Source organism: Balaenoptera borealis, assembly GCF_965194805.1.
Source record: "Balaenoptera borealis genome assembly, chromosome: 7".
NCBI classification, from domain to species: domain Eukaryota; kingdom Metazoa; phylum Chordata; class Mammalia; order Artiodactyla; family Balaenopteridae; genus Balaenoptera; species Balaenoptera borealis.
Window position 1 is genome coordinate 116,910,355 of NC_138864.1, and position 25,705 is coordinate 116,936,059.

The 25,705-nt window shown below is 43.7% G+C and overlaps 1 protein-coding gene across 4 annotated transcripts in view; it reads left to right on the forward strand.

Annotated features, from left to right (window-relative positions):
• Positions 1 to 7,279: 7,279 nt before the first annotated feature.
• The window catches only part of TMEM178B (transmembrane protein 178B), a 366,100-nt gene continuing 347,674 nt past the window's right edge, over positions 7,280 to 25,705 (forward strand). For all 4 annotated transcript variants that reach the window (XM_082400374.1, XM_082400375.1, XM_082400377.1 and 1 more), the window contains exon 1: positions 7,280 to 9,401. In XM_082400374.1, the coding sequence (XP_082256500.1) occupies positions 9,020 to 9,401 (382 nt within the window). In that variant the 5' untranslated portion in view covers positions 7,280 to 9,019. The remainder of the gene's footprint in view (positions 9,402 to 25,705) is intronic.

A 25,705-nucleotide genomic window follows, 5' to 3' on the forward strand; every position in this document is an offset into this window, starting at 1 on the left:
ATAAAAGAAAAGATGAAATGATTAACTTGTCAAAGCCTTCCTCCCAGATAGCAGGCCCACAGTAGAGTTTTGAATAAGGAAGCATCATTTCCCAGGAGTGATGAGCATCCATTTTCTTGCTTCCCTTTGTGTTCCAATTCACGGCTCTGGAGTTACACATGAATTAGCGTGGTATTTTGAACAGTAGCACACAGTAACTGAGGAACTTTTTACAATATTATGCTCTTGCAATTCATATTGCTCTTAAACTACAAGTGTATTTCTCTAGACCTAATCTGAATTTTGGCCCCCAATCCAGAAATATTCTTTATAATTTGTGTGGAACGTAGTTTGAATTTGTTTCTAGCGATGTGGCCTCAACTGAGCCAATAGTCATGAAGTTCTTTGGGGAAACTCAGAGATTATTTATGATATGTCTTGAATCTATCCATAGATGAAATACATTTAAATTTGACTTTATAGCCACTTAAGACACATAATGGAAATGTCAATTAAATGTTGTTAAAGCCATTAAATTTAATTGAGAAAGGATGTAAGATATACTAGGATAGCTAAATGAAACAATAGAAGATCTTTAAATACAGAGAAAAATGTGGTCTTTGGTGGAAAATGAAATTAACTTTGGATTTGAGCTATCCAAAATTTTTTGATACGAACTGTTGCTTGCTATTTTTAATATAAAAAAGCATATCTAAATTTGGCAATTTCTCACTTAAAGGGATTAAAAATATTTTAAAATTGTAAAGAAAATGGTTTTCTAGATAGAAATGAACTATGTAGAACCAAAAGTGATATTCCAATAAAATATAAGGAAATTAGGGCTTCCCTGGTGGCGCAGTGGTTGAGAGTCTGCCTGCCAATGCAGGGGACACGGGTTCGAGCCCTGGTCCGGGAAGATCCCACATGCCGCGGAGCAACTGGGCCCGTGAGCCACAACTACTGAGCCTGCGCGTCTGGAGCCTGTGCTCCCAACAAGAGAGGCCGCGATAGTGAGAGGCCCGCGCACCGCGATGAAGAGTGGCCCCCGCTTGCCGCAACTAGAGAAAGCCCTTGCACAGAAACGAAGACCCAACGCAGTCAAAAATAAATTAATTAATTAATTAAAAAATATATATATAAGGAAATTAGAACAAGGAAATGCAAATGTTTTTATGACTTTAAAGAAGGTTCACATACAATTAATCCCAAAGTAATGTCTGTAGTAACTATTTTCCAACCATTATTGATCAAGTTATGGTCTTGTAGAGAGATTTGAATAAATTAAGCAATGTGCTGCGATTTTTGGTTTTCTTCATTCTGACATTTAAATATTTGAAAGAAGAACTTAATAAATATTGTGTGGATATAGATGTTACTTTAAGAGATAGTAAAAATCATGCTGTATGTGATAATGATTTATATGGTGAAAGTAATATAGTATTTTTTGCATTAACAATAATTTGTCATATGTGATTGTTACAATGCTTGAATGTAACATGTAAAATTCCAAATGTAAGTATTGCTTTAAGAATTTTATTGACATTTCCAATAGAAGTGTTATTGCCTCAGTAAAGTTTCTCCAAATTGAAATTAATTAAAAAAAAACTATCTAGAAACTACAGTGAATCAAAAACAGTTGTCAAAAACATTTGGCATTATCATCAATGGAATATAATATTATGTGAAAATCCTGGTTATAACAATAGAATGATTTTTCTGAAATAAAAGTCAAGAAGATTAAATCTTATGATACACATATTACAAGTTAATTATGAAGTCTTTATTTTACTCACTTTCATGTTGTTGGCCCATCAATGCACGAGCAATAATAATTAATCTGGTTGTCTTTGATATTTTGCCAACTTTTTTTCATACAAAAACCATAACTTTACACATATTTGAAATTTCTGTCATCATAAAGGTATTTGTCAGGTAGAATGATAGAAAATTTTTAGTTAACAATTTTTCATTTGACTTCTGCCTTTTAAACATTTAGACATATGGTATGTGAGCCTCCATTTGTATGCTTGCCCTGAGCTCTTTGTTAGGGGTGAGCCTGCCTTCAGCTGAGGGGTGGTAGTGGCTTTTTGTTATCAACTTCCTGTTGCCTGCTTGGCTTCTTGGTTCTTCCATCATCCTTTAATTTTGCACAAATAAGCAGACATATGAATATTTTCTTATGTCCCTTTCTTTTTTACATGAAAGGTAAAGTCATGGGTTAAATAGTGTCCCCCCCAAAAGGTATGTTGAAGTCCTTATCCTCATGCCCTCAAAATATGGTCTTATTTAGAAATACTGTCATTGTAGATGTAGTTAGTTAGGATGAGGTTATGCTGGAGTAGGCTAGGCTCTTAATCCAATGAGACTAGTGTCCTTATAAGAAGAGAGAAATTTGGAGACAGAGGAAAGGATGATGTGAGAGAAGATGTTCATGTGCTGACACAAGCAAAGACTGGAGTGAAGCATCTATAAACTGGGAAATGTCAAGAATTGCCAGCAGACACTGGAGGTTAGAAGAGGCCAGGAATGATTGTCCCCTACAGGTTCCAGAGGGAGCATGGTCCCGCTAACAACTTGATTTTGGACTTCTAGCCTCTAGGACTGTGTGATGATACATTTCTGATGTTTTAAGACACATAGTTTGTGATACTTTGTCATAGAAACGCTAGGAAACTAATATAGGTAGTATAATGAATATACTCTTTGCCTGTTGTACAAGTGCTCTGCAGGCTAAATACCTAGAAGCACATCCGTTGGGTCATAACAAACCTGTATTTTTCATCTTAACAGCTACTCCAAATTGTCCTCCAGTGTGGCAGTGTCAGTTTACTCTCCTATCAGCCTTGCATGGGAACACGTTTCCTTATGCCCTGACCAACACTTGACATTAACAGACATGTAATTTTTTTCCATCTGATGGGTAAAAAGCAGTATTTAAAAAAATTGTATTCCCTGATTACTAGTGAGATTGAGTTTTTTCCCGTATGTTAATTTCCCATTTGAATTTCTTCTTCTGTAAATTGTCTTTTTATAATCTTTGCCCGGTTTCCTGTTGTGTTATTTGTTTTATTCCTACTAGTTTAAAATACTTCCTTTATGCAGGAGATGATCTTATTAATTTTTTTTTTTATCTTATTCATTTTAACCCATTCCTAGTATAGGAAGAGCTTTTAAATATCAAGAATGTTTGTTGGGTTTAATTGGTTGTCTTTTCAGCTTCTAGTGAGATGATCAAATGATATTTATTTGACCTATTGATATGAGGCACCTGTAATTGTAAGAACTTTAAAAAGCAGAGCAGTTAAATATTTTATGGGCAAGAGGAATGATGCCAATGTGGGGCTTTTCAAAATATGTTTAGAGGGCTGCCTGGTTAGAACGGAGGGTGTGTCTAAGGGAATGTGATGGTCAGCTTTAGAAAATTGGCTGAAGCCTTTGGGGGGCTTTATGTGGGGTACGGAGTTTGAACTTTACTGTACAGGCAAAATGAAATCACTGCAGAATTTTGAGTAAAGGACTGTAGAATTTAAGAAGATTAATATGATGCTGTGGTGGAGGAAGAAGAAAATAAAAGCAAGGAGAGGACTTAGAAACCGAGGGGTGAGATGAAAATAGCCTTTTGCCATAATGACCCTAATAAGGAAAAAAAGGAGGAAAGTAGGTAAGCACACCAATATGACTCTGATGAGGAGAGATTTGGGAAGAAGGTCTTCATAAGGAAAGAAGTGTACCTATTCAAGTATAAGTACTAGCGTGTCACAGACTTCGGGGACTTTGTCAGTGGGCTAAAGTGGAAGATAACTTTTGGGTTTCAAATAATGTCCAAGTTGTGCAAAGTTAATTAGGAAAATAAAAATAAGAATATACAGAGGGCCTTTTCTCTGGGCAATGATGTAATATTGATGGACGGCTAAGAGAAAGCACACCTCATCAACCTTTATTTTGCTTCCAATTGACAATGTCAAGGAGAGTGATTTTCAGACTGAAGGTAGGGTGTAGGGTAGAACAATTATGATAACTGAAGGTAGTTCACAATGGGTGAAAAAATTATAGGAGAGCATCTATCTGCTCTGTGTGTACTGTACCCCAGGAAACTGAAAGAACTTTTAATGATATCTCTGAACCTCTGATGTTGACCTTGGAGAAAGCCTGGAGAATGTGAACTTAAAAATAGATGTGTGTGTGTGCCTGTGTGTGTGTGTGTGTGCAAATAGAATTCCAAATTTCAAAAATGTAGATTTCACAAATTGCAAATCAATGATCTTAATGTCATTTCGGGGCAAGATCCTAGGATAGCATTCCAAAGGGATGACTTGTAGTCTCCTGGAAGAGGGGGTGAGGATCATTAGTTCTACATGGGTCATGCCATGACTGTTAGATCCAGGAGCACTATTGGATGCAAGAAGCACTAACAATCAGAGGGTATTAGAGACCCAGTAGGAGCAAGCACAAGGAGGAAATGAAGAAAGCATGTTTAGCTTGGAGGGAAGAAGGCTTAGAGAGAACATGATGGCTGATGTCAAATATGAGAAAGACCATTATATGGAAGAGGGATCAGGTATCTGTGGGCTTCTCGAAGGCCAATGGGTAGGATTCCAGGGACCTAGGATAAGACTTAGGATAAGGAAGGCCTGTGTAACCACGTGCACCATCCAGTAGTGCTTTCCAAGACAGTGATTTTTCTTTTTCTTTTTTTAAAGATTTATTTATTATTTATTTATTTTTGGCGGTGTCGGGTCTTAGTTGCGGCACGCGGGATCTTCCTTGAGGCATGTGGGATCTTTTGTTGCGGCACGCGGTCTTCTCTCTAGCTGTGGTGTGCGGGTTTTCTCTCTCTAGTTGTGGCGCGTAGGCTCCAGGGCGTGTGGGCTCTGTAGTCTGCGGCACGCAGGCTCTCTAGCTGAGGCGTGCGAGCTCAGTATTTGTGGCGCGCGGGCTTAGTTGCCCCACGGCATGTGGGATCTTAGTTCCCTGACCAGACATGGAACCCGCATGCCCTGCATTGTAAGGCAGATTCTTTACCACTGGACCACCAGGTAAGTCCCCCAACACAGTGATTTTTCCATCACTGCAAGTGTGCTAGCAGAAGCCGGTCAGTCACTTTTTTGGGAAATGTTCTTGAAGAGATTCATGCGTTATTGTGTGGGTAACTCTAAAGTTCCTTCCAATTTTGAGCTTCTGTGATCCTAGGCCAGTGTAGGTGCGAATGGGAAGGATTAGGTTGGAAATACAGAGACTGTGAAGCCGTAACTAATGAGGAATTGGAAGAAGACAGAAGGAAGAAATGTAGATCACTCAACTGAGAAAAGAAAATCCTGTAGTCATATAGTCTAGAGGAAGAATCCACCATCTTTTTAGCCCCAAAGACCAGGATCATCTCCAAACGGTTTAGGGCTGTCCAAGAACATTGCACTTTAAAGAAGGCCTCTAATCAGTGTCTTTCATAGGGTTTTGGGGATGGAGGACAAACATTTCAAAATACAACTTTAATAATGTTCAGAAAAGATGATGACATTGTGCATTTGGGTCCCTTCCCCCCTCAGGACTGCTCAGGAAGACCATGAGGGAGGGGCAAGGCACATCATTAGAAGCAGGCCTAAGGCACAGGCCAGGAGAAAAAGTTACAAAGCAAGAGCAAGAAAGGAGTGGAATAATGGCAGAGAGAGGAAGGATACAGACAAAATGAAAAAGTACATTTATTGCGAATAGCAGCTGCCTGGGCTTCCAGAGGTCTCAGGGGCACCTCTTTCAGCTGGTTCTCAGGGGCAGGAGAGTTGGGTACCAGGAGACTGAGGCTCTACTGCTGGCTGTGCCCCAGCTTCCCGAGTGACCTTGTAGATGTCATTTCGCCTTTCTGCCTCCTTCCTATTGTCAAAGGCAGGCACACTGCTAACTTAAAAGTGCTCTGGGCTTTACCGAAGAAAATAGCTCCAGAAATTGAAGACATTGCCTGCCTGTGTACGAAGTGTCTGCACTTGTTTCTGTTTTTTTTCAGGGTTGAGGGAGGGAGAGCGGGTAAGAGAAGTGTAGAAAGAAAGTGAGAAGACATTGTGGCCGAAGTCGCTTAGCTCCGCCTTAGCTCCCGGGACCGGGATCTGGCAGAGGGGGCATGCCTGCAGCCCGCGACCAGCCGGGCACCCAAGAACCGAGCGGACATCCTCCGTCTCTGCTGTCCCTTCAGCAAGTCCCATTGCAGCATCAGGGACGAAAAGCGAGGCACGCCCCTCCCCCACTAGATGGCACTGAAACGCCTCGTTCGCGATTTTCAAAATGCAGGAAGGAGGAAAAAAGACAAAAAGAATATGGTGGAGGTGCGCTCATTTTGGATCGCAGGCCCAGTTGTTCAAAGCAGGGTACCGGACCCTCTCTTTCTCCCCAGGGCAGCTCTTTACCCGGCAGTGCAGGCCCTCGGCTTTGGAATGAGGGTGAAAATGAGGGGTGAGGCTTAGAGTGAAGAACCTAGGGTTTCGACCTGGGAGGGAGGCTCCCAGCCCTGCGGCGCCGTCTCACGTGAGCCGGGCGGATGAAGCTGGGCTCGCTCGGGGCCCACTCGCTCAAGGTCTGGGGTCTACCCGCGACACCTCTCAGAGCCCTCATCCAGCCCCCACCCGGATAAGGACAAAGCCCGCACCGAGGTTTCGTTTAGCCCCACTTCCCCTCCTCAAAGCGCGAGCCCCTGGGCGTTTTCAAAATGTCTATTAAGCAACCCCCCCCCATGAAAATTCTGTTCCTCTTGTCTGGAAAAGATCAGTCAATTTTCTTTTTTCTTTTCCCTCTGAGGAGGGAAGTGGAGGCAAGTGGAGGTGGGTGTGAGTCGGGGTGTCTGGCGCTGGCGTGGGGCTGGACCGGGGCTGGCAGTGACAACCCCGCGGACACGCGCTCAGCCCTGGGTGGAAACGCCTGTAGCTAATAGGATAGCGCTTGTGGCTTTCTGGGGAAAACAAAGATCGCATACAATCCAGGACATCAGCGACCGAAACCGGGGATGCAGGGAACTTCCTCAGCCCCTCTGAATGCCGACTCCGCAATAAGCAGTCTTTTCTTCGATTTAAGGGAATTTTCACTACTGAAAAGAGATAAACAGGAGATGGAGGCAACATCCCTAATTTAATACTAATGCGTGTAAACATGCTACATACCACATGTATGTATATGTGCATAAATATGGATGTGGTTGGGCACAAACCTCTCTAGACACCATTGACTTGCCTGGTCAAAGAATAAGGCTTAGACATTTTGCCTGGGAAATGGTGCACTTTATCTTTAAGAATGCTAGAAAAATAAGAGATGAGGCTCACGTTGCACGGATGACATCACTAGCTTTTGGCTGCGCGCTCCGTGTTCTCGTCTGTGGGTTTTAGCCAAGGCTGCAGCGCCCGGCGCCCGAGCGAGCACAGCAGCGGCTTCCTACAGCGCCCGCAACCGGGCGATGCGATTTCCCGAGCCTCCCGGGCGCAGCCTGGGCTCTCGCTCCCCGACACCGGCCGAGACCGCAAGGCCCCGGAGCCGCCGCGGCTAGAGGAGGAGGCCGGGAGGGGAAGCTGAGCGACCCAGCCTCCCTCCCCCACCCTCGCCCCATTCACCTCGGCGACCACCTCGCCGGGAGCCTGATCGTGGAAGGCCGAGGCTGGGATGCGATTCTCTGCACGCTGCCGAGTGAGCCGGCAGCTCAGCTCCTGGGTGGGCTGCGAAGAAAATGCTGCAATCTGAGAGCGGCTGACCCCAGTTGGGCAGCGCAGACGGGGTGCTAGAGTGCCGGGGCTCAGGTGTAAGGAGAAGGGGGCGGATTGTGTTGAAGGGCCGGGGCAGTTGTTTTTCTGGGTACCAGCAGCTCCCGGGCAGCACGTTCCCGGGGCTACCCGGGAGCCAGATGAAGTGAGGCGGAGGCGCCGCGGGAGAGGCGGGTCTGAAGGTGGCCGGGTGGACACTCCAGGAGGAAGACGGCACTGGGGAGGGCGGCATGACGCCCCCGGGGCTGGGTGCTTGGCTGGCGGGGCGCAGCCATCGCGCGACCTGTCCATGGTGTTGAAGGCGCCCTGCGCCGAGCTCCGCGAGCCCCGCGTGGTGCGCCCTGCCGGGTGCGCCCTCCTCGGCGCAGCCCGCCTCTCGCGCCCGCGAGCTGCCGCCCCGTCGCCGCAAACCCCCGGCCAAGGCTCGTCCGGTAACGCCGTCCGGGTGACCGCTCCGTCGGCCCGAGGGGCCGCCTGAATGGCGAAGCAAGAGGCAGACGACCCGGGAGCTCGCGGGGAAAGGTCGGCCGAGACCGTGCGCCGACTGGGAGCCCGCCTCTGAGCGCAGCGCGCTGGCCAGAAGGAGCAAAGGACCTGCTGGTGACCAGAGGACAGAGATTTTTAAAAGACCCGACCCAGAGAGGAAGAACATTTCTTCTCTCGCAGACCGGAAGGGGGAGAGTGGCTGAGAGGGAGACCCAGGCGGGACGCAGGGCAGGCAGCCCTGGCATCTGGAGGTTTCCTTCGCTGGCCGGCCGCATCGCGGGTGTTTCAGTTCATCCTGTCGTCTAGCGGCTCCTCCTGATAGACACCGTCCCCCCCCCAGCCCCCTCCCAAGAAAGCCAAGCGAGTGGGTCCCGTCGCCACCCTACACAAAGAAAGCCCAGGAGCCCAGCCGCAGCCGAGGGCATTCGGTGTTTGGTTTCCGGCCCGAGGGCAGCGTCGCCCGAAGCCCGGCTGAGTGCGGCCGCGGCCGGTTCGGAGCAGTCGCTTCCTGCCGAGCCGGGAGGGGGCGGGAGGCGGCCGTGTCTGGCTCGCCGCCGCCTGAGGCTGCACCTGCTCCGCAGGATGCGCAGAGGCTTGCCGGAGCCTCTCCGGATGAGAACTTTTTAGGCTGCCCGCCCGCGTTCCCGCAGTCCCTGGGCTGCGCACCGGCAGCCGGGGGCCGAGGGGGCGCCGCTGCGCGAGCCCCCCTCCTGCCCCCTCCCCCTCCTTGGCTCGGCAGCCCGCCCGCAGCTGTGTTCCGGGCGCGCGGAGGGAAGGCGAGGCTGCGGCGGGTCATGCCCACGGTGTAGCCGCGAAGCGGAGGCATGGCTGCCGGAAGGTTCCTGCTCTACACGGGCCTCTCGCTAGCGCTCTGCGCCCTGGGCATGCTGGCCGTGGCCGTCTGCTCAGACCACTGGTACGAGACGGACGCCAGGAAGCACAGGGACAGGTGCAAGGCCTTCAACACGCGCCGGGTCGACCCTGGCTTCATTTACAACAACAACAACAACTTGCCGCTCCGGGCCAGCCGCTCGCGCCTGGACCGCTGGGAGGGCACACTCCTCCGCGCCCGGAATCGCCGGCAGCTCTTCGCCATGAGCCCCGCCGACGAGTGCAGCCGGCAGTACAACTCCACCAACACGGGCCTCTGGAGGAAGTGCCACCGACAGGGCTTCGACCCGGAGATCGCGGCCCTGATTCGGAAAGGTAAGCGCTCGCCGCGACGCGTGGCGCTGCGGAGAGACCGGCGCCTCTGGGCCGGGCCGCCCTCTCCTCCCTTGCGCGGCCGCAGTCTCTCAGGCCCCCTGGTTCCAGGAGGTCAGGTTGTCCAGGCTCGGCTGAGCCTTGCAGTGGCCAGATCTTGCCTCCGAGTAGCTGGTAATGGAGGCTTACCTCTCTCTACCCGGCCTCTTGTCTTGCGTTTTGTCTGATGCGATTCCAGTAGAATCTCATGGTCCAGGGTTTTTACACAGGGAAATGGCTTCAGTAGTCTCCGAAAAGGAAGGAATCTATAATGTTCTGCTTTTAGTAGAGGAAGCCCTTTAAGAGTGATTTGTCGGCGTAGACACACTCCTAGTTTTAATCTTTGTTTTAGATGTTGAACTGATTCATCAAGGGAAATTTGGGAAAACATCTCACAGAGAAGGCCTTATTCATGCCGGAAGCGTTTAAGTGCTATGCTATACCAGGCATACTGCAGGCATTGGTCATATAAACATTAATAAATCACAGCCCCTGCCCTGTTTCACCCCAACAGCCCGTTGACCTGTAGCATCATACCACAATTCTTGATTTCTCATTTTGAGAAAGTGGTTGACAAAAGTGTCTTATGCACATTGAATATGAGCAAGATCTAATAAGCACACAAAAAGTAGTTCTTCCAGCAGCACCAAAGTGGGTACTTCAGAGAAAAAAATACTATTTTCAGAAGATTTGTATAAAAAATACCCAAAGTATACCAAAACAGAAAACAAACTGCGTTTGCTAATGATAAAAATTTATCTGATACTTCAATATGATCACATAAATTTTTAAAAGTCTGTTCATCTGATGCAGTTTGTAAATCTTGCATGATTTATACTTTGGGGACCATCCTGTTCCGTTAGCCTGCTGAGATATTGTTTCGATGTATACTAATACTGCTCTGAAGAAGGGAATATGCATCCTGGAATATGCATTGATGGTAGCTGCACCCTAGAAGATGTGGTGCAATTTTATAAGTCTTGTTCCCCGCAACTCCCTTCATTTTCTTCATCTATTAAGTGGTGATACCAAAGTGAAAACAATGCTGTTATCTGCAAAGTCTTTGTGGCCAAGATACCAAGCAGTTTCTTAATGTCTCAATAATTATAATGCAAGGTTGCTGCTGTTTTTAAATCTTATATGTGAGAACTGATATTCTTTGACTTATAAAAATGTTGAAACGGATCAGAAAAAAATTGTTAATTTGAAAAAAAGTCAATTGTTTAAGAAAGACTAACAGTGGGTATGGATTTAGATTTAGGTGGGGTAGGTCCAGAAAAAGAATCCATCTTAATGTTTGTTTTACAGCTTCTGTAGAATGACGAGGATTTTAGCTGATTTAGTTAAGAATGTGTTACTATTACAAATATCACATCAGCTTCATGGTTAGACTCTTATTAGAGCAGGGTGTCCCGCTTGGAGCTCTACAACTTTGTCAAGCTGTACAGGATATTAGAGAATTGCAGAAGAAAACAACTTGGGTTTGGATTTAGAAGTGGGAAAACAAGAGGAAGCAGAATAGTTTTTGACAATGGGTGACTTTGTAGCAGTTTTCAGATTCTCAGATTCAGAAAATGTTGTTTTATCCGTCATTTTCTGCTTTCATTAAAGTTGGAATGGTAGGAAGTTAGCTGACATGTGAGGAAGAATTCATGTTAATAATGACTAACAAACACTGGTAGGACTTGCTGAAGGACATTCTTGAGTTTCCTTTCTTGAACATCTCCTGGAACAAGCCTGGTATCCTTCTGTCTGGTACTGGTTAACCCCACTTAGAAAAAGGGGGATGGAATTCATGGCTTCTGGTGGTTCCATTGAGAGCTTTGATTCCATGTTGCTCTGCTTGGCGATCCGACTAGAAAGGTTGACTTGGTCTGTGCACCAGAGGGATTGGTTACCATAGTGACATGTTCTTCCGGTGAAGCTGGAAACACAGTGACGGGGAAAGGGGTAGGGGAAGGATGTACAACATTTTGACTTTGTATCGACTGATTTTTAATTGAAGCAACAGAAAATGGACCAGCAGGGGGATTGAATACACTGATACCTAGAGTTGGGAGGGCACCGTATTTCTCTTGAACTAATGCAAATGCTGTTCCCCATCACCCAAAATACAGCAATCACTGTCAGCTGCAAGCACTTGCTTACCATGGCTGTTTCTGTCCATTTGACATTCTTGTTAGTTATTATTGAGATAGATGGCATGCCAGCCTTACAAATCCTGAGAGACTTAAGGTCACTATCTTCATTTTTAATCTCAAAACATAATCTTTGAAAGCCAGATCTGCTTTTTCTAAGTAGTGATGGACATATTTTGGAAATAAGTGCATGTTATATTAGGAGAATTCACAAGCAATTCCAATGGCACATAGAATGTAACCTCTAGACTTAATGTTCCTCCTAGAAGTACAGATTTTAGGAGGAAGTTAAAAAATAAATTGATATCCCTATATTTACTTTTAGGACACCTTAGGGAAAGATATTTCTCTCATGGTATTCATTAGCAGGCTCAAAAGCTATCTTAGGCCTTTGTCTTTTTTGGAAACATCTTCGATTAAAATTCTGGAGATATGTGTTGGGCAGGGGGAAAGGGAAATCAGAGAAAAGACTGCTTAAAATCTGTCAATATTATGGGAAAACTAGAGATTTATCTAAATGATCATATAGCCCTAAAGAACTCAATCATTTGTTAAATCAATGTTCATTACATTAGAAAGTGCTGTTTTTGCATTTTACAATAAAACCACATAATTAATAAGAAAACAAAAGTCAAATCCATATCTGATTTGAAGATAAAGTCCTTTGGATTCATGTTCTTTCTGGAATCCGTTTCTTGCCCTGCTGACATGACTGTACCCACAAAAAGGCATTTCTGATCACTGTGTATTTATTTGTTTGTCTTATTGAACCATAAGTTCCTGGAGGGCAGGAAAGATAATCTTCTGTAAAATACATCCACTAGATGCTTGGTACTTGGGAAATATACAAGTTAGGTTCACAGAAACTTATCCATCAAGAGCTTATTCTTATTGTAGGAACACTGTGTGGGAATCCAAATAAAGGATTAGTCAGAAAATTGTGATAGAAAATGAACCAGTGTAGCTCTCAGGGCAGGTTAATATTGCAACAGAGGCTACATAATTTAACAAGGAGGATTTCTTGAGCAAAAGCTTTGCTAAGGAATAAAGGTAACACAGTAGAGTTTTGGATAACGCATGTCATTGAAAAAACACATATCACCCACAATCATTATTTTTCACATTAGATAAGATTTTAATTATTTCCTTCTCGAGGGTAGGATTTGGGTAGAGGATGTAGCAAGGATCAGTCACTCTTGAATTCCCATCTGTGTCCATACTCATGTCCTCTTGTCTTCCTGCTTTTCAACCTCATCTGTGTCTCCCTAGTAAGTCACTGCACTGGGGACAGATCAATGGCAGGATCAGCTTCTGAAATACAAGAGACTTCCACACCCTTAGGAGGACCAGCTACAGGCAGGATTTTGTTCCAGGGAACATGTATATTCTTCGGTTAGTACTGAAATCTGATATTGATATGGCGTGAAATCAGCAGACCTTCAACTGAGACTCTAAGAACTTTTTTATTATTTGAAAATAAGCCTTATAATAGAATTTGACCTAAATGGTTTTCATAATCATGGAGTGATGGTCAATGTTCTGAAGTATATTTTAATGGAACATTGCACGTATTCACAAATTAATAATGTTACTCAGCAAATATTTACTGCACATGTATTATGGGATGGGCACATATCACTAGAACGAAGAGAGAATAAGACCTGGTCCTTAGAATTCCCATAGTCTGTTAGTGTCACATAGAATAAGTGACAGTACAAGACACTGAGAGCAACAGAAACAGATGCAGAGAAACGGAGGAGGTGATGCTGGATTGTGTCGGCAGTGGGATGAGGTCAGGCGGAAAGGAGTTAGGGAGAGTTGCCCTGAGGAAATGAAATTTGAACAAGATTTTCGTGAAGTTTGGAGGTGGATGGGGAGGAAGGGCATTTCAGGCAAAGAGGCCAGCATATGCACAGCCATGGAAGTGTGAACCAGCAGTTTGGCCATGTGAGTGTTGATTTCTGGGGCGAGGGAGAGGAGCAGACCAACAGCTGGAGAGCAGGCGAGGGCCAAGTCAAGGAGCTTGTGATCTCAGATCCCCTGTGCAGTGCGGCCCATAGGATGGCCACTAGCCACACGTGGCTACTTAACTTAAAATAACCAAAATTAAATAAAATTTAAAAATCACTTCTTTAGTCACATTGGTCACATTACAGATGCTCAGTAACTGTATGTATCCAGTAGCCATCATTTCAGACAGTGCAGATTAGAGAATGTTTCCATCACCACAGAAAGTTCTATGGGACAGGGCGACATGGAGCCTATAGCCTCTAAGAGCAAGCACATACTTTATTTCAGATGAGGATAATTGAACATGGTAACTTGGGCTTAAATTTAAGAGTATTCTACACCTGAAGAAACTTTGCTACTTGAATGTTTCGCAGAAGGCTTTAGTTCACGTTCAATTGTGCTAAATCTATATTTTATTAATTTTCCATGTTTTTCTTTTTAAATAAATTTAATTAATTAATTTATTTATTTTTGGCCGCGTTGCGTCTTTGTTGCTGCGTGCGGGCTTTTCTCTAGTTGCGGCTAGTGAGGGCCACTCCTCGCTGCGGTGCGCGGGCCTCTCAATACGGTGGCCTCTCCCGTTGTAGAGCGCGGGCTCAATAGCTGTGGCTCATGGGCTCCAGGCGCGCGGGCTTCAGTAGTTGTGGCGCACGGGTCTAGTTGCTCCGTGGCATGTGGGATCTTCCCGGACCAGGGCTGGAACCCGTGTCCCCTGCATTGGCAGGCAGATTCTTAACAACCGCGCCACCAGCGAAGCCCCTAATTTTCCATGTTTGACTCACAGAATTCTCTTCTCTCCTTTCCCTCTCCTGACTCCATTAAAGTAACTTGCAAAGTTGACTGGGTGGGAAGATTAATAGTAATCAGACTTGCTGTCAGGTACTCTGCTAAGAGTTTTACATATATTAGCTAATTTATTCTTCAAAATACTGCTCTGAAGTGGGTATTATTATTATTTATCTCTATTCTACAGTTGAGGAAACTGAGACACACAAAGCTCCATTAACTTGCCACATCTCATCATAAGGAAATGAAGTCGTCAGGATTTGAATTCTGGCTCCTGGTTTGGAGACTCACCCACTCCACTCTACTGTCACCATAGAGTCTGTCGGGGCAGGGGTGGGTGGAGAAGAGGCTGGTATACTGATTCCCCAAACTAAAAAAGAAATAGGGTCCCTTTGCTGTACACCTGAAACTAACACAACTTTGTAAATCAACTATAACTTTGTAAATCAACTTCAATAAGAAATAAATTAAACTTGCTATTTCAAAGATATAACAAAATAGGAAGTAATTTTAGAATCCACAAAGGTGAGACCTGCTGGAGGACTCCAGCTTAGCACTGAGAGGAAGGTCATTTCAAAGCAAAGCACCTCACCTTGCCTTGAGACCCGCCGACAGAAGCTTGTCCACCTTTTGTTCTGTGATTTTGAGTATTTTTTTTTTTTTTGAGTGTTCGTTTTGTTCACTGTGGTAGGTGCTGAGGTTATAGACATGAAGGACATACACTTTCATTCCACAAATATTTATTGACGGCCTAGAGGCTGGGTATTGTGGAGAAGCTTACATTCCATGGGGGGAGAGACAAACAATAAATAAATACAGATGGAATAAAAATAATATCTAATGAACTAATCAATATATAATATAATGTGCAGTAGTGAATGCTATGAAGTGTCTTTGCCCTTGGGAAGCACGAAGGGGAAGGTGGACAAGTAAGCCAAAAATTAAATAGTTGTATTAGTTTTGGTTTCATAATACCAGAGGCTTCACCTGCTCCCAGGCAGACACACACAAAACCCACAGTCTCTGTGGAAGGTGTGCATCCCCGTGCGTATGTGTTATATGTGTGTTGGAGGAGAACAAAGAGTCATCATGTGGTTCTTGTCCTGAGGGAGCTTATGCTCCAGCGCACGGTTTCCCAAGTTCATTGTCACGTGTGGGTGGGTCAGGCTCTTCTGCAGGAGGTCACGTCTGTATCCACTGGATCAGGAATCAGCTGGTCAGGGAACTCAAGGGTGAGCTCATCTTATTGAACCAACAAAGTCAAGGGCCTTATTTCTGTTGCAGAAGGTGAGTTTATTTATTCTTTTACTGTAGGGTCGGTAAGGATCAATTAGAGGATCGATTCTGTATATTCCACTTTGGATTGTCAGTTAAAAAAAATTTCTCCTTCTTTGCTATTTGTAGGTGATCCTAGGCCTTCAGGCAGAATCCTAAACACACTCTGGGTTAGTTTGACCCTTCACAGACACACACACACACACACACACACACACACGCACGCAGGTATACATCTAGACATTAGACAGTAGAATCACAAATGTTCATTCAGATGCAGATACTTTTATAACTACTTACCCCAAAAAATACACAGAGAGAGAAGGGAGTGCATGACTTGGTAGATGAGTGGACACAACATTTATTCTAACATCTTGATTGGATGTCTGCTGTTTTTGAGAGAATGCATACATTCTTTTAAAGGACTTTGTTTCCTCATGTGTAAAAGAGTGGGTTTGGATTGTAAAAACATCAAACCCTTTCACATTTGATGAGAAAGTTAAATTTATGTGATAGAGAGTAAGTAAAGGGTGAATGGTTGAGAGAAGGTGAAAGAGAGGGATGGGAAAGCAGGGGGAGGAAAGGGAGAGAAAGAGCAAATTGAGAGACAGAGACAGAGATGCTTCTGAAGGGATCATGGCAGGCTGCTAGTTTGTAAAAGGAAGAGGTGGAAAACAAAGCAGCTAATATCATACTAATGTAGGACCTTGTAATAAGAATTCACCATTTCTCTTCCTAATGATTTGAAATGCCATGTTGCAGATTGGGGTTAAAAATCTAAAAACTTAATGGAGGAAGGTGGTGTTGGTCGCACAACAGTGTGGATATACTTAATGCCGTGGCGCCATACTCTTAAAAATGCTTAAAATGATAAAGTTTATGTTATGTATGTTTTAACACAATTAAAATAAATAAGTTAATTAAAAGAATTTAAAAACTTAATAGAGAAAGGAACTGGATTCCTGGTATGTAGAATGCTTCAAAACTGAGGATCTTCATTTATTCAACACATTTTTTTAGCACCTACTGTGTGCCAGGCACTAGCTCAGATATGTTTGGGACACAGAAGTTAATAAAACAGACATAATCCCTGTTCTCATAGGGCTTACCTTGAAACACCTTCAAGGATTGTATCTTTTTTCTAAACAAAACTTTTCAAGAGCACTAGTATGTAAAACAAGTAAAAGTAATGAATACATTCCTCGGGTCATTTAAAAACCATTGTATGGTAAAGAACACTTCACTGTGTTTATTCTAAAAATGTCTATTTAGTGCCAACTATTTCAGGCACATTACTTGGGGTAGAGGATCCTGAGTGAAATACATAGCTCCTGTTCTCAGAGAGACAAAAAAAGGTAGTGTACAAGAAGACTAACAAATACAAACCCCAAGTTTGGTGGTTTTTTTTTTAATATTTTAATTTTATTGGAGTATAGTTGATTTAAAATGTTGTGTTAGTTTCAGGTGTACCGCAAAGTGATTCAGTTATACATAAACATATACTCATTCTTTTTTAGATTCTTTTCTCATATAGGTTATCACAGAATATTGAGTAGAGTTCCCTGTGCTATACAATACATCCCCATTGGTCATCTATCCTATGTAATAGTAGTGTGCATGAGTTTATCTCAAGCTCCTGATTTATCCCTCCCCCACCACGTTTCCCCTTTGGTAACCATAAGTTTGTTTTCGATATTGATAAGTCTGCTTCTGTTTTGTAAATAAGTTCATTTGTATCTTTTTTTAAAAAAATTAGATTACACATATGAGTGATACCCTATGATATTTGTCATTCTCTGTCTGACTTACTTCATTTAGTATGATAATCTCTAAGTCCATCCACGTTTCTACAAATGACCCAATTTCATTTCTTTTTATGGCTGAGTAATAGTCCATTGTATATATGTACCACAACTTCTTTATCCATTCCTCTGTTGATGGACATTTAGGTTGCTTCCATGTCTTGGCAATTGTAGATAGTGCTGCAATGAACATTGGGGTGCATGTATCCTTTTGAATTATGGTTTTCTCAGGGTATATGCCCAGTAGTGGGATTGCTGGGTCGTATGGTAGTTCTATTTTTAGTTTTTTAAGGAACCTCCATACTGTTCTCCATAATGGTTGTACCAGTTTACATTCCCACCAACAGTGTAGGAGGGTTCCCTTTTCTCCACACCCTCTCCAGCATTTACTGTCTGTAGACTTTTTGATGATGGCCATTCTGACCAGTGTGAGGTGATACCTCATTGTAGTTTTGATTTGAATTTCTCTGATAATTAGTGGTGTTGAGCATCTTTTCATGTGCTTTTTGGCCATCTGTATGTCTTCTTTGGAGAACTGTATATTTAGATCTTCTGCCCATTTTTTGATTGGCTTGTTTGTTTTTTTGACATAGAGCTGCATAAGCTGTTTGTTTACTTTGGAGATCCAAGTTTGGTTCTTTGAGAGATTTATGTGTTGGGGGCCTGAGTGATTCTTGAGTTTTGGAGGAGTTAGAGGAAGCTTTGCAGAAAAGGGGACATCTAGTCCTAACATGTACTTAGAGAGGTTAACTGTGGGTTGATAAGGTGAAGTCTTCGCCTCATATAAAAATGATTAATTAATAATGACAAGGTAATAACTTGTCCAGTCTGCTTTCCACCCACCTTTGTCCCCCAGACTCCTAGTCCTTCTCCCAAGAGGCAGCTGTTGCTACCAGATTTTAAGAAATCATATCAGAGATATTCTGTTCAGCAATGTTTAAAAATACTAGCAAGTATAAAGTATATAAGTCAGGCAATGAACAGGGGATTTAAGGAAGAAAAAAGTTTATTTTTTTTGTAAATCTGTATACACAGAGATGATGTTTAAAGGCCCATTCCAGGAGTCACTAGGAATCTTCTACAGGTGATGTTTATTTTGAGTGGAGGCTGCTGTTGGCATTCAAAGAAGTTTGACAGATTTGCTGCTTTTATGGGAGAGTGCAGTATCTGAATTATTTCAATTGATTTTTTTTTTTTTTTGGTGTCCAAGTAGTTTGCCAAGAAAAGGCAATTTACTTTATATTAGGTCATCTTCATAAATTTATATCATTTCCTGCGTTTGAAAATGCCCTGCTGTTCTATATCCTGAAGCTCACTCTGTTGGACACTTTATTTGCTCTAGAGCAATCTCTCATTCAGTTTTGCCCTCAATTTCTTTTCATCTTTATAATAGCAATTCTATTTAGGCAGACACAACTCTTATTCCCCAAGGCTCTGGAGTATTTTGCACACCTGGATGGGGTAGGGTGATTTTTACCTTGAAGAAGCTCTGCGCTCATATGCTGCTGTGTGTTAACTAATACAACATCGGATACTATCCTGTGAGGCTGAAGATACACGTGCCTTGTCGCCTGGCACTTCTACCCCTGGCTATATACTCATGAGTCCATGGAACACATCCAAGACTCTCCGTGGCATCACTGTCTTATAATAATAAAATAACTAAGTAAACAAAAAGGAAAAACTTGTATTCATTAATAGGAGAATGGATAATAGGTATGGTATGTTCATACAGTGGAAACTACCACTGTGTATTTAAAATAGATATACTAGATCTACATATTTCCAAATGGATAAACATAAAATTTGAGTGAAAAGAGCAGGGTGCAGAATGAAATGAAGAGTATGATGCTATTTATATGAAGCTCAAAAACAGATCAAATAACATTAGATATTGTTTATTTGCCTTGTGTTTATAAAAATATGCATGTGACTGATAAACACAAAATGAAGGATGATGTTTATCTTTCTCAGGGCAAGAAAAGAAATGGAATTGGGGCGGTGCTTTCATCTGTGATATTTTATTTCTTGAAAAACAAAAAAGATCTGAAGTAACTGGGGCACACACATTCATGCACACTGAAGCTATTTGGAAAGTTGTTGCCGTTCTGACAAAAAAAGGTTAACATTTTATTCAGACTGTACTATTCAGTGTTCAGGAGGCAGGTTCTTTAAAGAAAATTCTTGGAAAACTTTGCTTTGAGGCAATCTGTCACTGACTTTTGTAAGTAGTAGCAAAGAGGAGAATCAGGTAACCTTTAACCAACAGTTTTCACCGAAAGTAGCTCCCGGGGAAGGGTTTAGAAAGGATAAAATCAAGTTTTCCTCCCTTCTGATGTGATGTAAGAAGAGGAAATCAGGGCTTTAAAATGACTTATTTGTGAGATAGAGACTAGTGTGCATGTCACTCCCTGCTTTGTAGATTTCCTGCAGCTTGTGGAGAAAAACCAAGAGTTCTAAGGGCCAGAAACTTAAACCAAAGCCACCCCTCCAATGAACTTGATCAGACATTGAACGTTAATAGCTAAGGCACGGAGACAGAGAGAGAGTGGGACAAACCAGAGACTGAGCACGAACACCTGGAAAGGCGTGTGAACCCTAAGGGAGGAACTCAGCATAAACTAGGAAAGGAAAAGCTAAGGATTGCTAAGAAGGAATCAGAATTGTAGTCTTAAAATTGTGAGGATGACTTCAGCCAGGAGCCCGTCTGTTATGGTAATGGTATGTTCCCACACCATACATGTTCCAGCTGGAACAGGAAAGTCCCATCGGAATTACAGCAAGGGTTCCATTTTCACCTGATAATGCTTTTAAAACACCAAAGCTGGGCCTGAAGTTACTAGGGATCACGAAAGTCCTAGGGGGTTTCAGGGGTGTTGAAGCTGAATAACTGCCACGATCATGTTTTAGTAACCACAGGGCTAAAAAGATGCCCACGTGTAGCTCTGGGCAGGCCTGCATCTCCAGGTCCCTGGTGGATGAGCTGCCTTATTCATTATGCTCTGCTGGGATGCTCTTCCTGCCCATCCTTAAATGAATGACTTTGGGAAGGGCTGGCCTCTGTGTTTCCAGCCTCTCCCTCTCTCTCCCTCCTCCTGGAATGGGTTAACACAAGCGAAACAGAAGATCATCTTGCTTGGCCCTTTTTCTTTTCAGGTGTGGCCTCTCCTCCTTGCCTGGGTTTCTTGTCTTCTTCACCTTCACCTTCAGTGCACTTTGAGGCCCCTGCCAATGGGTTTCCTCCCCGACCCCCAAGCTGGGACTGCTCCTTCTCTTTGAAAACTTCACCTCCCCTGGCCTTGAGGGCACCGTTCTCTCTTGGTCTGCTTCTGTCTTGGTTCTTACCCCCTCTCAGTCACTGGCTCTTCTTTCTCAGCCTGTGTGAGTGTTCTCCAGGGTACCACTTTTTCTTCTCACCTTTTACCCTCTCCTTGAGCCATCTCACTCATGCCCAGGGCCAATTTCAGCCCTTGATGTTCACAACCTGTTGCACTGGGAATCTCTCACTCAGACCTTCCACCCAAACATCTCGCCTGTTGGATATCTCCAATTGGAGGTTCCATGGGTCCAAAAGAACCTATTTTCTCTTTTTCCCCCAGAGTCATTCCTCTTTCATTTTCCTCCATCTGGGGGAATGATATCACTTCCTCTCTCCTTGCCCAAACCAGAAACTTGAGAGTCATCCTTAGGGATCTCTTCATTCTTGCCCTCCTCATCCAAGCAGTGAACAAGTCACTTTTCCTCCTGATACATTCATGCTCATCTCCCCATGCTATTCGGGTATCGCTGCTGCGGTGAGGTCCTCCTCACCTATATTCTTGTAGCATTCTCTATTTGGTTTCCCTGTTCTCTAATCTCATCTCCCGTAAATGCTTTCTATATAGAGTGATTTTTTTAAAAATGTAAATCTAATCATGTTATCGCTTTGCTCAAAACTCTTCAATGGCTCCTCACAGCCTATCAGTCACAATAAGGTCCATAATCTTCACCTTGGCACATAAGGCTTCACAGGTCTGGCAACATTCTCCCCTCCCCACCCCCCAGTCTGCCCATCTCATCCTTTTGTCTACTTCTCTCCATACCAGCATGCTCTCTTCCAGCCCTGATGAAGGACTCCTGGGTCCCCAAGCAGGCTAAGCTGTTTGATGCCTTGGGAGCCTTTGTTTATGAAGCTTCTTCCTTCTCCTGAAAGTCCCTGTCCCTGCTCACGGCCACCCCCAAGTCAGCCTGGCCAACACCTTCTTATCCTTTAGGCATCAGCCTTCAGCCCCTCCTCCTCGTCTTGCTTGGGGTTCTGTCACCTCCATCTCCCAGGGAGAATTGCCTTCTTCCTCCTTAGCCCTCTGTCACACACTAGACATCTTTCCCCTCCTAGCACCAGTGACATTTTGCTTCCCCATATGTTTCCCTCCTTTTAAAGACTATTTTTGACCTGTTTATTATTCATTTTTTATCTGCAGTGTTTTGCATAATGCATGGGCCATGATAGGTATTTAATACATAGTTGTTGAATGAATGAAGGTTTATTTCAGTTAATGCAGTCGACCTGGAAATCTCATTTAGCAAAGAGCCATAATTTCATTGGACTAGGGAAACTCACTGTTAAAAGGAAACCTGCTGTGAGTTGTTCTGTAATGCATACGATAAACTTCAGTTTATTTTCTTTGTTAAGGTTTGTATTTGCTTAAAGTGTCCATATCTCTGATTCACAAGAGGAGAATTTCAAGTGGGGATTGTTCCATTTTTCCTGGACTAGACCTCTTCATTATGATCTTGCCCACTTTCTCTTCTCGGCATGCTTTCCTTAGGCTGGTCCTCCCACCCACAGTGTATTGGATAAAGAGAAGGCTAGCTCCATTTCTTGTCCCCATCATGGATATTAGAATTGCCAAATTTACCTCTGGGTCTGGCATATGTGACCATTCCCTCAAGTTTCTCAGTGTTTATCACCAGGCATGTCTTCAGGCTGTCTCAATGAAGCCTCCCTCTCAACTGTTTATTTAGGGCAGCTTTCTCAAATCTCTTCTAATAGAGATTTTGGTCAGATAATGGCCCGAAGACAGAGGATGTGCTTTTGTGACTGCCTCCCTTCTGGTTCATACCTCAGTTCGCTTTACATAATTTCCAGCTGGGGTGGGTCAGCGATGCCGGGAAAACACGGCCAGTGTCTATTTCCAGGCTCTGATGCATCTGGTCCCACTGTGGCTGGTGAGCAACATTGCTCACAGGAAACATCCATCCCCTACAGAGGATCTGGGGACAGAAAGACATCATGAGCAACCCATACACCTTGGCTTATGAAGACCACCGAGTCCCAGTTCAACAATGGATGAGAGAGATGTTCACTCTCAGGGTGTCACTGGGAAGTGGATTCTCTTCCAGAATGACAGTGACTGTTGTTCAGGCTGATAATCTCATGGGGAAGGTTTTAAGGACCTCTCCTTTAGCCATGTGATTTACTAAGGGCAGAGCCATTGCTGTCATTTGGATTAGTAGAGTAATTCTTTTGTTTTCAGCAGATAAATGTACACTCAGCTGCATCGCTTGGCTCTCTAAACTAGGTTGGATAAATGATTCATATCAAGGAAACATCTTCTATGACCACTGTATCTCCTGGATTTATATTAGTTAAGTCTGTGCTGGGTTTAAGCTAGAAAAATGATTTCCAGCGCCTTCTGCCTAAGTTGCATAAAGTGCTGTAGACCAAAATTTAGATTGTACATTCAGTAGTAACCATTGGGCAGGCATCCCAACTAAACACTAAACTTGTGTTTTGAAGAGCTGGGTTAATTGTAAAAAATAATTCTAAAAATTGTTAGTGATCTCTGCAGTAATGTGAGTCTTATAAAATGGAGGGTAGCCCTTACCCTAGAAAACTGTTTCTTTGTCATATATGCTTGTTTTAAAACCTGTAGGAACCCAGAGGCTTATTTCAAATTGGAAGGTGGCATTTCATCTTTCTGGGTCAGCAGAATTGTTAACATTTCAGAAAAGGACTTTTGTGCTCCTGTGCCAGCAGCACGCCTGTATCAGCTTTTATTACACATACCCGTAGTGGTGTGGTGGCTGGCTGGGGGCTTGTAGATCAATAAGCTGCTAAAAGGGGAGATGCATCAGAGACCATAATGGCTTCTTCTCAGAAGATAGATCGTCTCCAGGTAGTGAAGTGCATTTAGGAACAACAACAGTGATATCCCGGTACTGAGATCCTTATTATTTAGAAGAGAGAAATGGACTCTCTCAAGGTGATGAGTCCTATGATAAAGACTTTAACATGCTAAACATATACTCCAGGAGATTTTCTTTTTTTTAAAAAAAGAAAATAATAATTAATTAATTAATTTTTGGCTGCGTTGGGTCTTCGTTGCTGCGCGCGGGCTTTCTCTAGTTGCGGCAAGCAGGGGCTACTCTTTGTTGCGGTGCGCGGGCTTCTCATTGCAGTGGCTTCTCTTGTTGCGGAGCACGGGCTCTAGGCTCACGGGCTTCAGTAGTTGTGGCTCGTGGGCTCTAGAGCACAGGCTCAGTAGTTGTGGCGCACGGGCTTAGTTGCTCCGAGGCATGTGGGATCTTCCCAGACCAGGGCTCGAACTCATGTCCCTTGCATTGGCAGGCGGATACTTAACCACTGTGCCACCAGGGAAGTCCAGAGGGGATCTTCTGTTCCAAACAAATTCAGTTTGTTTTAATAGAAGAATTCCCAGTTGGAGAAATACAGAATTAATTCTCTTGGCCTCAAACACGACTTGATTGTAGTTGTTCTGCAACTTTGTTGTCCTGTTAATTTAAAAAGGTCTTCTTATAATTTGAACACTGATTTTTAAGAGACTCGGGTGGGCTTGGATACAGCATCAGTGAGGAGTTGGGAAAAGTAGTGACCCTAAACACAAAGTGATATGGCTGGGGTTTGAGGGTGGTGGAAACTTACAGAAGATGGCACAGAGCTCCTTGCCTAAGGTTCTTGACTTGAAGGCTGTGGACACATGGAGTCAAGGTTATATCTGAGCTGAGTGTACTTATGTACAGGAGAGTTCCTAGGAATATGGTGTCAGAGAGGATGGTGACTTTTTCCAGGGGCGGGCTGATCATTTCTACTCTGTGGTTCTCCTTCATGATGCAGGAATAAATTACATAAATTATATATTCATTTATTGAACACATATTTGGTGAATACTTTCATGTCAGGATTTGTACTAGGAGCTTAGGGTATAGTAGTGCACTAAATAGGCAAAACCCCCTGCCCACATCGAGTTTATATTCCAGTGAGACAATAAAAAGATTAATAAGTAAGATATGTAATATATTAGACAGTGTTTAGTGCTAGGGAGAAAAAACAAAGCATGGAAAGGGAAAGGACATGTGAGGAGGCAGGGTTGGAATTATAGATGGAGTGGCCAGGGAGGACCTCACTGAGAAGGTGACTTTGAGTAAAGACCTGATGGGCATGCAGAAACTAGCTATAGGGAGATCTGGGGGAAGAGGATTTCAGACAGAGGGAGTAGCAAGGACACTGGCCTTAATGTGGGAGAACAGCTAGCATGTTGGAGAAATAACAAGGATGGAAGAATGGCTGGGCGGGAGGAAGAAATGAAGGGGGGATTGTGGTAGGTAGGATATGATGTCAGCAAAGTAGAGAGCCACCTCCCACAGGGTTTGAAGGCCATAGGAAGGAGTGAGATGGGAAGCCATCATAGGGTTCTGAGAAGAGGCGTGACATGATTAGACTAGATGTGGTTTAAAAGGATCACTTAGGTTGCTAAGTTAATAATTAGATGCAGTGGGACACATATGGAAGCAGGGAGACTAGCCCACATAAGTAGTGGATGTAACTAGAGGGGGAGAAGAGATTGGGTTCTGGATATATTTTGAATGAAAAACTATCAGGATTTTGGCTGATGGATCAGACACAGGGTGGGTGAGAAAAAGAAAAGTCAAAGATGACATCAAGGTTTTTAGCCTGAGGACCTGGTAGCATGGAGTTGCCATTAAATATGATGGCCAGGACTGCAGGAAGATCTTGATTTGGGAATCCACACTTTTGGACATGGTAACATTTGAGATACCTTTTAAATGCTCAAGTGGAAATGTCTATAGCTAGTTGGATATGTTGGCCTGGGTTCAGGGGAGAAGTCTCACTTGGGATGTAAATTTAGGAGTCATCAGCTTATCGTATTTTTAAAGTCATGAGACTGAATGAGATCACCTAGAGAGTGCATGTAAATAGAGAAGAGAGGAGGTCTAAGGATTGAATCCTGGGGCA